The sequence below is a fragment of the Plectropomus leopardus genome, chromosome 12 (genome assembly GCF_026936395.1).
Source record: "Plectropomus leopardus strain MGB_pleo_1.0 chromosome 12, ASM2693639v1, whole genome shotgun sequence".
In the NCBI taxonomy this organism is placed as follows: domain Eukaryota; kingdom Metazoa; phylum Chordata; class Actinopteri; order Perciformes; family Serranidae; genus Plectropomus; species Plectropomus leopardus.
The window spans coordinates 6,603,756-6,618,187 of record NC_142187.1 but is presented as its reverse complement, the minus strand read 5'-3'; the positions used below and the strand labels follow the sequence as shown (position 1 = coordinate 6,618,187).

At 37.3% G+C, this 14,432-nt stretch overlaps 1 protein-coding gene across 4 annotated transcripts in view; it reads left to right on the top strand.

The window, feature by feature from the left end:
* The first annotated feature begins 4,275 nt into the window (after positions 1-4,275).
* Positions 4,276-14,432, top strand: part of LOC121951285 (solute carrier family 12 member 7-like) — a 38,912-nt gene continuing 28,755 nt past the window's right edge. The window contains exons 1-3 of one of the 4 annotated variants that reach the window (XM_042497551.2): positions 4,276-5,074; positions 12,116-12,207; positions 13,328-13,459. In XM_042497551.2, the coding sequence (XP_042353485.1) occupies positions 4,927-5,074; positions 12,116-12,207; positions 13,328-13,459 (372 nt within the window). In that variant the 5' untranslated portion in view covers positions 4,276-4,926. Of the gene's footprint in view, positions 5,078-9,189; positions 9,448-12,115; positions 12,208-13,327; positions 13,460-14,432 lie in introns of those variants that run through there. The other 3 variants (XM_088085091.1, XM_088085090.1, XM_088085092.1) reach the window with 3 other exon arrangements.

The following is a 14,432-nucleotide window of genomic DNA, read 5'->3' as shown; positions in this document are numbered from 1 at the left end:
CTAAAATAGACCAAAGCAGACCCTCACAAATTCATAAAGTAGCCTATTAAGTGGTCATAAAGGTCCAGTGTTAAGGATTAAGTAGCATCTAGCAGTGGGGTTGCAAAACTAAAACTTTTCCTGTGTTCCAGGCGTGCAGAAGAATTACTGTGGCCGACTCTATAGCCAGTGTGTCATTTGTCTATTTTTGTTTGTTCGATATAAACGGCTTATTCTAAGGTAAACACATGCGATTATAAGTCATTGAAAACATAGATTAGAATGTTATTTAACCATTACTGCCATTAGATGCCCCTCAGTCCTACACAGTAGCCTCTTAAAGACAGGAATGTAAGCAGATGATTCATGAAAACCGTAATGTGAACTTGTGAAAAAAAAAGTAAATTACCTTAATAGCATCCCAATTACGTGTTAACAGTGACAACCCAAGTAAATTTTGTTACTTTAAAAAATAAGCACAAAAAATGAAGTATTACATGATTAATAATTTAATCGAATGGGAACTTTATGGAAACTATTACCTTGTAGCAGTCTTACAGGTATTCCTATATTAATCAGGTTCATTTTGAACAACCTCAGAACTCCAACTAAAAAGGTTTCGTATAGAATGACATGTTTTAATAGCCTGCAAGTTACGTGATGCTCAACAAAGAGAAACTCCGATTCATTTGCTTGCAGGATTAGAAATTCTGAGTTGTATTCTCATAAGAGGTAATAACAGCAATGAGTCCTTTTGCCGTGATATCGCGTTTTGCGGTCTGCCAGCACAGTGCAAGCAGCTGAAATTTATTCCCCGTGTGATGACACAAGAGGTCGTCCAAACCCTCCAGTATGTTTGCACAGCTACCTGGTTTTGGACGGGGGGAGTCAGTAAACAGGTAAAACGCTACAAATAGAACCTAGCCACTTAAGAATATAGTCTTGAGGGAGGGCAGCCCGCTCCCGGGTCTGCGTCAGCACTGACCTTTTTGCTGTTTGCTGAAGGGATTTGATTTCACCTCGAACTCTCTCGCTTTCCTTTTTTTTTTTCAACATTCACACTCAAGCCATCTGAGGAGTATAAAAGGGCAGTTTTGTCTACGAAGGAGAAGTTGGAGTAGTTCAGTCATGGGCCAAGTGGTATCACACCAGTGATAAGCTGGTTCCAGCTGAGAGATGTATGGCATTTTTTGAGCAAGGAGGTTGGAGGTTTTGCATCTTGCTTCTAAAAGCAAGCATGCATGCTTCTAAATATGCATGCATTTCATATGGAGGTCAGAGGTCAGGGTTAGCACAAAACATTGAGTGCTTTGCTAAAGGAAAGATCAACAGTGCCTCTAATTGTCACAAGTCCCCAAGTCACTAAGTATGTATCTCTGCTCATTGCTACCTCCTGCTGTGAGTCATAGCTGAAACCTATTTACAGTCATCCCCATACTGGTTGTTTACAAACTATAAATATCCTTCCCTGTGAGCCGGACATTGACAGAACATCTCCTATTCATTGTCAGTTTAAATGTTGAGCTTCAGCACCCTCTGCTGGCATTACATAGGCAGGCTTTGTCACTGCTGGATGCTCTCCCTATTTTCAAAGAAGATTTATACATTTTTAGCCAAGATATTCAAATAGAAGTCACAACAACATGAGCCTCTCACACACATAAATTAATGTTTAAAATGAAGGTCAGAACGTCACTAAGAAAGAAAACCTAATGCAGATTTTCTAAAGCTCAGCTCTTTGCCAACAATCTTAAGGCTTAGGAGGGAAAGACAATTATGTAATGTTCCTTTTTACACCACTTTCCCAACAAAGCTGAACAAATAGCAGGTTTCCTCTGTGGTTTCCAGTGTGGCTTTTGTGGATGGGAGATTATCAGATATCAGGGCAGCTGTAGAGGGGGTGTCTGCAGGTTAAACACGAGCCATGTTTGCTTTTGACTGCTGTTCCAGTCCAGTTCTGTTTAGTAAGGTCTACATTTCAAGGCACACTATATTTCATATTAACTATTACATGGCTCAGCAGTTTTGAAATAGGCCTGGGGACGAATACTCAGTCTTCAAAGACAAACATCTGGTCAAACATCTGGGCGGCCTGTATTTTAGAAATGCCAGAGATGGTCCTTTAAATTCCAGCTATTCAGGATCACTCACTTTAGTTGTGTTTAGTATATTTAGGAAATCATTGGTAGTCGATCAGGATACGATACAGTTTGTGTCTTGATTCCTCTGTTCATGAATTGGGAGAAGGACAAAAACTCTACAAATGTACATAAAGCGGGAGAGTTTTAAGATCCCAAGAAAAGTAGGTGTCATGGACCAAGTAAAAACACTTTATGCTGAGCCAATCACTCACTCTGTCTCTCACACACATACACACACACACACACACACAGAGAGAGAGAGAGAGAGAGAGAGAGAGAGAGAGAGAGAGAGAGAGGGAAAGAGAGAGTTGTGTTTCCATCACTTCAGAGGACATTACATTGACTTATTCACTTCTGGAGACTTATACTAACCCTAAACATTATATGCCTCATTGTAACCCTAACCTAACCCTAGCCCTTACCCTAAAACTAGTCTTTACCCAAAAATGTACTGATTCACATAACTGGGGACTTGCATTTTGTCCCCAAAAAGAGGGGAAGTCCCCATAAGGGTGTAAATGGACATACACCCCCCACATTATGCGCAATATAAACACGCTCACACACACACGACAGCAGCAGCATTAGTCACAGATAATATGCAGGAATGTGACTTGGTGACTCTAGTATAGAAATATTGTATATGGCGTAGAGACAACTGAGAAACTGCAAAAAAGCAAAAAAATAAATAAATAAAAAAGTTTGAGTCCATATAAGTCACAATCTAAATGTATTCCTTTTTTTAAATGAAATTATCAAAGTATTATTAAATATTAAAAATAATTAATTAATTAAAAATCCATTCAATAAAATTACTGTCTTTATTTACTTTAACATATTTGTCATATCAGATCATTTTAATTTGGGGCCACAAATGTAAAACCACAAAACAGCTATATTATTGTGTAATTTTTTGGTAAGATTTACCTAAACTATTTTACACTTAGTTACGATACAATAATATAAACTAAACTAAGCTAAATTTATATGTAGAATAACAAACTAAGCTAAGCTTAGGCTACGATTTTGCTAAACTCACAGACATATTGTATGTCTATGTTTAAATAAAGCTAAGGTGAAGTCGGCCTAAGGCAGAATAAGCTAAACTAAGCTTAACAAAGTTGTTATCCTAGCCAGAAGATGTATGTCTACCATGGAAGCAGGGAGCAACAACAAAACAATGATTAGCATGTTAATGTAGGTTTTTATTTTTTGGGGGGGGGGGTGTTCTGTGACACACAAAAATTTATATCGCAGCTGTGGAATAATAAGTTATCAATAAAACGGATGATGCAAGTTTATGTATGGATTGGGCCGAAAACAACAACCTACTGAGGTGCAGCAATGTATATTATTTTGCACCTGCGTATAATATCAGAATTATTATTATTATTTTATTTCTTTTATTTTGTTTTTTATTCTTTAATATATTTAAATTTACACATTACAAATTAAAAAATACAGCAAACAAACTGTAAATAAAAGTAACTTAATTTGCATTATTTGCTGTGTTTTTACTTGTCTATCAGCCACTTAAACCTCGAAAAGCAACGTATAAAAAAAGCATAAAGAGAAAGAAAAGAAAACTTCATCAGTAAGCAATAACAGTGTTTATTGTTGTTGACTATTCAATTGTATTCTATGATACATGTCAACATGACAACAAAAAATGGCAATGGAGAGGTCATATTTACTGCACTGAGGTGTCCAAAAGAAATGCTACAAATAAATAGTGATTGATGAAGACATTCAGCTGATAAAATACACAAAAAATACATATTTATACTGTATACAGTAGGTGTACTCACTGTCCTTCTAAAGGAGGTTTTCTAAAAAGCCTACAGTACATTATCATAAATGTCCTAACTCTTTGAGAAAACCTTGCATAAGAGTGCCAATAAAATCCTGCCAACTGCAAACAGTTCATGTTTACTTATTTCCATTGTTATACAAAGCTCAAAGCTCCTGTTCCCCTCGGTCTGCCCATTGTAATCTCTGATGAAACTCAGAATACAGTGGAAAGTTAGCGTCCAAGGTTTTCAAGGTGTTTCCTTTGCAGGCACAATGCTTGTGCGCATGCAAGCGTGTGGTGTAGTTCTGTGCTTAACACTTCACTGCTACCCACAATGCACTGTGGGAAAGGTAACACCCATTCTGTTTACCTGGAGGAAACCAGAGACGGAAGCTACCAGTGGAGGGAGAAGAGGAAGCAAAATCAAAGGCTAAAGAGCAGAAGTTTGTGTTTGGATTATCCTTGTTGAAAATAAGCCAGCTGTTTTTTTTTCAGTCTGAGTGGATTTTAAAGATACTTTGGATACTTTTACAGATAGTTTGTACGTACCTTTTGGCTTGACAAAGGTGTGAGTGAGAGAAGTGGAACAGTCAGAGTAAAGGGAGGAGTTGCAGGGCTCTCCATGTAAGGACTCACACTCTGTTCATATGGTAAACAGAGGGTCACATGGGGCAATAGTCTTGGAGCAGTGGGGGGAAAAGGGAGGGAAAGGAACAAGGAGAGAGACACTGCAGGACTTTGGCCTAACTCATGCTCAGGAGGCGGCACCTTCACCCTGAGTTTAGAGGACACTGCATTCCACAACAACGAGAAATAAGACACAAGATTCAGCAGGAGAGCCATGTGGAGGTGAAACTTAAAGCTCCAACTGCCACACCGAGGCCTTGATTTGACTTTTTAAAAATCTTTTTTCCGTGCCCCCGTGGAGGTTAAAAGTTCAGCAGCTAGTGCCCTCTTGCTTGTTGTCACTGGACACTCACTTCTTACTTTCTTGCTGACAACTGAAGAGCCAAGATGCCCACCAACTTCACCGTAGTGCCTGTGGAGGATGCAGAAGGCAGCAGTAACAGCGCGGCTGCAGCTGGAAGCAGCAAACCAGCCAGTTTGGGCAAAATTTTCAGGGAAGAAGATGATGAGGAAAACTTGCAAGGATCTAACTCAGGTAGTAGTATTATGAATGTGATAAACACACTCATACATTTGTTGGAATATACTCTTTGGGCTCATGTGAGAGCTGGAACCTATCCCAGCATGTGCTGGGTGAAAAGATATGTGTTAAAATGTGTAGGTTTAGAAAACTGTATACGCCATTGTGTAACTGAACAAGTGAAAACGGAAGCACGCTGACATAAGCAGTCAGATACATGCTACAGCAGGCACATGCTGTATAACCACACACACACTTTGAGTGTGACATCGTTCAGCTAGCTTGAACTTGCAGTGCAGCTTGATTAGTGTAGTAGGGAGGGGTGTGTGTGCTGTTGATACTTAAACCAGTGCAAATCAGTAGTTGGGTGTATTTGCTTAATCATGGCTGTAGTGCTTGGTCATATGTCTATAATAAAAAAAAAGCATAACCTATAAAGGCAAAGAGCTCAGAACTAGCAAAAATGGGGATTTTATGATTCAGACTGGGAGACTGTGACAACAGAGAGATAGAAATATAGTGATATTGTCATTTCATACTTTTTTATGCAGATATTCTTACCTCCAGAGAACCTACAGTACATGATACCTAAAAAAATCAGAAACTGCACACTGCCATGTTATATCAGCAGAATGTTAGCAGAAAATGCAGGCCATCAATATCCGCCCTCTTGTCCATTTAAATTTGTAAGCCTAAGAAACGAGATTATCTGTTTTGCTTGGTGTCTTCCATCTGTCTACAGTTAATATTTATATTTTATGTATTTACATATATATATATTTATCTTAAGATAATGAATTGATATACATTTCAATATATCTTAATATGGAATTCAGTTTATTGTCATTATTATTATTATTATTACTACTATTTTTTTTTTATTACAATGGAGTCTGATGTGGCAGCTATTAGAATCAGCTAAGCTAGCAGATTAATAAATAACCAAATAACCCTGATGATATCATTAAGGTTAATGTCTGAGACTTCAGAGATCTCCAGAGACATGATAGACTGATGAGTAAACTGAATTCAAGGTGTAATTTGTGTAGCTTTGGAAAAAAATTAGAAAAATATAGTCTACTTTTTCCCCACTGAGGGTTCATCATAAATGTTACAGTGGGCAGTGGGTACTTTATCTCTTAATGTTTTTCATTGTAAAAGCAGATGTCACCGAATGTGCAGTGCTCAAAAGGTTACACAACCATATATACGTAAAGAGTGCTGATGGGACAAGATGTCATCTGTATAAACACTAACATCTCAGTACCATCATTTTCCAAAGCAGTTTCCTATGACCAGTTTCATATTTCGATGTATTCACCTTTGTTACTCCTTAGACTGCACACAAGGCATATCTTTAGGTCTCTGTGGGTTTTGGAGAAAAATGTACACATTCAAAGAAAAGCCAAAAGTTTAAACATGGGTAAAATATCCGCAATCCAATGTTTCTTAATTGAAAATTGCCATCTTGGACTATCATAGCTGGTTTTGTAATGCATTCAAATCTGTTCACAAAAATGGTTGAAACTCATAATCTGAGGTCAAATATTCATTTGTGCATGAAGACAGATATAAATGAAGAACACTGAGCTAAAAAGTTGTGATAAACAGAGAGAATAGGGTTAAAGTAAAACAGACATCAACATTTTTGAAGAGAGAGAGAGGTGAGAAGATCAATAGGCCTACTACTGCCATGTCTATGGGCCCCATAATTCAGAAAATCATGGTAACGTCATCCTACCGAAACAGAACACTTTTGGCTTCATGTGCCATTAATCAACTTCCATAGGAATGAACACCTCCAATGCTGTATCCAGGTCTCTTTATACAGTACATCCATGATCTAACCACCACTAGATTCCAAAAACAAATAATTTCCCAAAATGTCAAACTATTCTGTAAAATCCTCAACAACCTGTTTATAGTGACTGAAAGTGAAAATGAATATTAAATATCTAATAATAAATTGTCTTCCTTCGTTGGAATGGCTGAACATTAAAGCATGACCACATTACACTACTTCTATCACTGTAAACACACACCGTTCAGAGCAAGAAGAGCTTTCTAATCGTCTTTGGTGAGGCTGTCAATGAGACAAACTTCCCAAAGTCTGTGTAAAAAGTCTTGTTGTGTTTTTTAAGGGCAGTTTTGTTCCTTGATCGTCATGTCCTTTCCCCTGGCAATTGAACGCAGGCACTTTCAACAACTGTACTGCGGAAAAGGATGTTAATCATGTTTCCCATGAGTTAGCCTGGTGCGATGGGCTGGCTGCCAGCAGTGCAGGGATTGTAAAGGAAGTTTATTTTTAGTGACTTTTGTTTGTTTGGATTGTCACTTTTTGTAATGCCTCTAGTTTCTAGTTCTACAAGCTAGTTTGACACTCACTGAACTGCATATTGTGTGCATGGTTACGGTTATGTGTATGTCACAGCAGGGTTCATGGACTATTAACTTTAAATGAATTCTCTCACCTCTATCACTCATTATACAACTTTGAATAATTGCCACAACAGTTTTGGCTCTACACTCCTAATTCAAAATGGTAGCAGTAACTTTTAACTCCAATACCCAGAAATCCTGCAAGAAATCCAAAATAGGCATCCAACTGGTCTTCCACGCTTCATGTCAAAGAAAACCAAAACAACACAAGACAGCTTTTAGTAATGTGCTAGCATAGTACTGTTACAGTTAGTTTATGTTTATGCACATGGGATTTATCTGCAGAATCTCAAATTTATTGCAGTATTCTTTATTAATTAATCTGTATTAATCATTTAGCAGCATGTTTCTATATTGCTTCCATTGTGCTGTCCACGGTGAACTGACCCTCTGGGAGACTCTGCTATTGTTCATAACTAAATATAGACATCTACCAGTTTACACACTTACTGCATGGGAAGCTTTTCAGTATTTTGGATTTTGTATAAGCACATGTCAGAGTGTGTTAGTAACCCTTCGTGATGTTGTACTTTACAATTATTCCTGCCATTTTCATTCGCTTTTTATCTCTTTAAAATTGTGGGTCTTTCGGACAGTAAGACTAGACGGACATCATGACAAAACTTTTAATTCAGAATTAGACTTTCTGAAATGTAAGACTTTAGGTTAAGTAGTTATATTTGAAGGACAATGTTAGCATTAGGGAATGTATGTTCCATTCAAATACAAACATATACAGTAATACTTTTTTTGTGTGTATTAGACTGACTCCACAGTTTAACCCCCTGAGCCCTAAGCCGTTTTTACCTTGTTTAGGTTCGCCTGGACTTTTTGTGAAATAATGCAACCTCAGTCTATCAAAGCACAATGAAGTTATATACAGTTTTGTTTTGTTTGTTTTTTCAGGACAACCTGGGCTATCAGTGATGTCACTTTAATGTACAAATAATTATGAGACCATAAAGACAAAAGAAAAAACAAGATGGAAATTGAATTGTACAGAGATTGAGTGATAAATCACCCAAAAACCTCTCTACAGTGTTGGGAATCAGAAAGTGACAAAATAAACATTAAAACTGTTATAGTTAAAAAAAAAATGGACACACTTTTCCAAAAAAAAAAGTCCCATCGTTTTTTGTTTTGCAGTTGTTTGTGTATCCCATTATCTGTGCCATTCTGCAAAGCAGCTCCTCTCTGAGGGCCCTGATCCTCCTGCCTGCTCTGCCTGCAATAAACACAGTTTACATCCATATGAGGCCCTGCTGCTTGTTACACTGTCTCCTGATTTACCCTGGTCTCATTATAATAATAATAATAATAATAACAATAATAATAATAATAATAATAATAATAATAATAATAATAATAATAATTATTATTATTATTATTATTATTATTATTATTATTATTATTATTATTATTATTATTATTATCATCATTATCATTATCATTATCATTATTATTATAGGGCCTACCAGCGTTTATGCTAATGCGGGAGGCGCTGCCAATAACACAGAGCGATAGATACAGCTAAATAGATACAGCAGGATTAGACCAATCACAGTGCAGTTTGCTTCAGATGACGTATGCTAATGAAAGCGGATACAAAGCGTCGATCGGTCTTCCGATTGGTGGACAAGACCAAAGCAAACCTCTGACCTCTCTCCAAAGGAACCATGGGAGGCCAATATGGCGTTTAGTATCGATGCTAATATATTCTTATCACCGAAATATCATTAAAATATGGACGGAAGACACCCAATATCGGATCTGTCATCACGGAATTATTGAACAACGTCCCGTAAAAACACTCGACTTCCAGGGCTGGATAGAGAAGCTTCTAAAAGATCAACGATGCACCGGCTGCACCTCTGTCATCCCCGTTAAAGGCACAGCCGGGAGCTTCACACTGCCGAAGATCCTAAAACGATCCGACCTACGGTCGCAGAGTTAGGACACTTTACATAAAGTGGAAGTTTGTGTGTATGAGAAACCTTTAGTCAGCACTGATTGATTCCTCACGCTGCTGAAGCATCTGTTAACAAGTTACCTTGTGTACAATTAGCAAAGAGCAAAGCATGACATGTTTAGGGCTTGAAAGTCAAAGTTTTAAGTCATAAACAAGTCATACTTCTTTCTTCATCAAATGTAATGCAATTTTAACAACAGAGTAATAACATTATTGTTGTGCTTCCATCTGTTAGTTTCGATCAGAGCATTTTGCTTACTCTAGTTTGGTTTTTGTTGACCATAGCTTGTTTTTGTACATAAACAAAATCATCTTTGGTACAATTTTTTTCCAACCAGTAACCAGTAATGTAACGTTAGTTCTCTCCTAAAACTTGATTGGATGCTGTTAGATTGGTTCAAACAAAGTGGATATGGGGAATTAAGTGTCAGCTTGCTAGGATAGCATACATGCTTGTTCAGAAAATTAAGGGAAATGAATTGATTTTTGGCACATTTTAAATATTGTGCTCTTTAAACTTTAGCTTTAGGGAAGGTATCGAGTATTTTGAAGTCAAAAGGCTCAAGTCCAAGTCAAGTCACAGGTTTTTGGGTTTTTTTTTAATGTAGTCAAGTCTCATTCAAGTCCAAGTCATATAACTTAAGTCCACACCTCTGATAATTATTATGTTCTCCTGTTTTGTGTTTTTACAACACTTGGCACCTCCTAGTGGTTTTACATCAATGAGATGAATATTCAAGGATAATCCATATAATTGCAATGACAAAGTTTAACTAAGTTAAATATTGCTTAGGTGTTTCTTTATTGATTGTTTCTGTAGTATTATTAATGTATTGTGTACACTCATACTATTCTCTATTTTCTACTTCTCTATTTCCTTTGTTCAGCCTAATGTATTCCTTTGTGTCTTGGATACAAAGTGGCTTTAAAGCACACACACACACAAAAAAAAAACCGCTGATACCAGACCAGTGTGCAAAAACTCCGCCCACTGGTCTGCCGAACGTCTGTACACTGGTTGATCCTCTCAGTTAGTTTAAAGGATGAGGTTCTGGCTCGGTGCCCACTGAGGGACTTCCCAGCTTATCACAGCATGCTGGATTTTATTACACCATGTCATGTGCATCCAGAGAACGCTGTTCTTCTTATTGAATGCTCTTCAGTGATCTCTGAACCACTGTGAAGTCACTGGTTCTTCAAGGCAGTTAATATGAGCTGATAACAGTGTGATTGAGTGTGATAACATACCAAACCCAACAAAGTGAGACCATTGCGTGACAACCAGGGGCAAAAGATTCCAAACTGGGAAGCAATTTGAAAGGCATTTCTTAATATTAGGCTGCTCCGTGCAGCTTTGCCTTTACAAAAGCTGACAAAAGCCATATCTGTGGGTAGAGCCTTAATTTGTTTTTTTGATTTGACCCCTTATCCCTCTACAGACAGTATAGGATTCTTTTCTCACAAAGTTTTAGAAGAAACAGTTTTTTCAAAGTGGTTTGGACTTCGAAGTGCTCGCAGTCAATGGCTCTAGCAGGTTTAGCCAGAAGTTAAATGGCTCTGGCTCAGTAAGTCATGATGCTGTTACGCAGGCAAAAAAAAAAAGTCACAAAAGCTAACTGATGTTATCTGACTATTGACCAATGTAGTAGTTCAAGCTAACATTAACGTTAGTGTTATTTGTTAAAAGTTTCACTAGTTGTGTTTCGAGTAGCATTTCACTTGTATGTGTATGTGGTTTTCGGGATAGTACGCAAATGAGTTTCATTTAATATGTGAGAGGAAAAGCACATATTAAATGTTAAGTGGCTGACTCTTGTTACTAATATAATGGAGGATAAAATACACGTCATACAACAAAACAATCTTAAAAAAACTTTGACTTTGGTTTCACAGAGGACACAAACCATGGTCTCCTGGGAGAAAGTCCTTTGCTTCTGTGATACAACTATGTTCACACCCTCAGAATTTGTCACACTTTTCACGACATCATCAGACATTCTCTTTTGGTCCCGTAATAATTACTAAGACCACTAGAGGCTGCTGCCTAAAAAAAAAGGAAATAGGCTATGGGTTGTAATTTCAGCTTGTTAAAACGATGAGGTTGTATTTTGGAAGACAGCAGTCTCCCTAAAACATAGCTTTACACTGTTAAACTATGTGTTTTAACTTAAACAAAAAGATAGTCTTCAGGCTGCCTTTAAATTGTAAACCAAATGAATATGAGAAGACAAGATTAGGTAATTTTGCAATAATTCAACTTCAAGTTAAGGCAACTTAAAAATTAAGGTTTTTTTTCCCCAAAGCCATCTGTGGTTGATTGAAAGTTCTCTAACCAGACAGTAGTTTTGAGTTTCATTTTGCCTGCGTGAAGCAGGTGATCAGTCAGTGTTTTTGGCCAACCAAATTTGACACCAAAATATTTATCTAAAATCCGCAGTTTAGATAACCCATAGTGGGATGTGTTTATCACCCTTCCATATTCTGTCTCATTACTGCTATGACACACCCATGACTAATCCTACAGTTCATCACTGTGTGTACAATCTATCATGGCTACAACTGTTATGGATACAGTACCTCTGTTCTCTTGTCGCTCTATCAATAATTTGCATCTTAGAGCATGTTTTTTTTCTTCTGTTTCGCACTAGGAGATGACAGCCAGAGAGAGTCCAGTCCATTCATCAACTCAGATGATGAAAGAGAGCGCTATTATGAAGGCAAAAACATGGCCCTGTTTGAGGTAAGACAAAAAATGATGGTTCTCCAAATTCATACATGTTTAAGCATTTGACTCGCATGTTAAGTAATTTGCACCATCAACTAAATATACATCTCGCATATAGTACAGGAAGATTATATCATTATTGTCTGCCACGTCACATTTATAACTAACTTAAAAAAGGTGCGTTATTTGAAGTTGCTGACAATACATAGCTATATGATCAGAAGGTTACTTGTTTTAGGAAAGATAAGAAAATAACAGACAATCTAAATAAAATTAAATAAAAAAGCTAAGTAGAATTAGAATAAGCACATTGATAAAGGAATCTAAAAAAAAAAGTATGCAAAAGTATTTTTCCTGGACAGGTTGTTTCAAAGCTTCGGGTCCACTGTAATCTTAAGTTGGGACAGAAACCTCTGAATCGAAGCCTCGGAGTACGTACAAGTTAGTTTGGTACAAAGATGGAGTTAGTTAAGAAGAAAATATAACAAAGAGAAAAGCCATGAAGAGCTTAAAAAGTAGAGGTCGACCAATATTGGATTTTCAGGGCAGATCCCAATTATTTGTACTTAATGAGACCAAAAACTGCTATTTCAAACTGATATGCATTTACAATAAAAATGAATATTAAAGGCTCCAACACAAAACTTTGTTTAAATGCCTTTAACAAATGTTTAATCAAAAACGGAAACTTTTTGGTTTGGTGTAAATTGGTGTAGTAAGTGAAAATTTAAATTAAAAAAAATGAATGAATAAAAATAGCTCCCTGTGGTTTTAAAAAGCAGGAGTTCCTCCCATGCTGACACTTAGTTTGCATGTATTGCAGACTGCCTTCCCTGGTGTTGGTTGAGTTTAATACGCATGCTTTTTCATCAATTAATTGTATCAGTGATCATTAAAATTAAATGCTGATGCAGATAATCAGCAAAATACAAATATCATCCCTGATAATTGGCCTGGCTGATGAAGGCTGAAGTAATCAGTAAGATCTTAAACACCCAGGGAGGCAGTGTAAGGGAGTTAAAACAGAGGTGATGTGCTCATTTCTCTTGGTTCTGTTTAAAAGCTACTGTGCCCATGCATTAAGGTGTTGAATTCCCATGCTTTATTTTATCTCTGCATTTCTCCGTCTCTGCAGGAGGAAATGGACAGTGCGCCCATGGTATCCTCTCTTCTCAACAAGCTGGCCAACTACACCAACCTGACCCAGGGTGTCCGTGAGCATGAGGAGGCTGAAAATGAGGACGGGGTCAGAAGGGTCACTGTCATGGTACGCACCCCTTTTTGAGCCAGTGAAATTTAGATACTGCAAGTTGAAACTTTGTTATAGGGACTGGTTTTATTTTGATGCAGTTGACATACTCACAGCAGATCAAAATCCAACAAGTTTCTCATCATCTCAATGATGCTTCAACAGAAGTGGTCCAGCTGTTCTGTAAGGGTGCTAATGTGCTCAGTGCTAATAAGCCCCTAAATGCGTTCTGCTATTCGGGCTCGCCATACAATGTCGCACTGTGTACAGTGTGTACCTCTGATTTTATGTATAGGCAGTAAAATAAGTTCCAGAGTATGTAAGTCCAGCTTTTCAGTTTTGCAGTACCGTTTGCTGCTGACTTTGATCTTTAGGATGATGATCTGAGGCGATAAAGCAGCTCGTAAACATCTCTAAAGAATAGACTGTATTGTGATAAAGACATCTGCCTTTTTCTTTAAAGTCTTTCATACTTTAAGATTAATTATGACAACTAGATTTTGCATAACGCCATAGCATGTATATAAAGGGCGAAGACACGCCCCTACTTACTCCATCTATGCTTAAGTGAGGTTGAAATACTCAAGATACGGGCATTGGCTGTCACAGTTGTCAATCATGGCAGAAAAGCCCCCTTTTATTTCATTAAATAACTCATTAAAACCGAACTTATCATAAAACCAAACACTTGAACAAACAGGGTGATGAGAACTACCTTCAGTGACAGAAACCATTTTTAGGAAATATTTATTTGGCGTGTACTTTGAGTTTTTAGTTTGGCCTATGTCCCATTCACTAAAGTCCTGTGTCACTGCTGTTCAGCAAATACACTTTATAAGAGATGACACAGGATATACCACTGAGGAGACTGTCACAAACTAGTGGACAACATGAAAAGGATGTTTGATGGCCTGTTTTATCTTTCATATCTTACTTTTTTACATTTGTTCAACCTAAGCATAAAAAAATGATGTATAGTTACTTCTCAGCA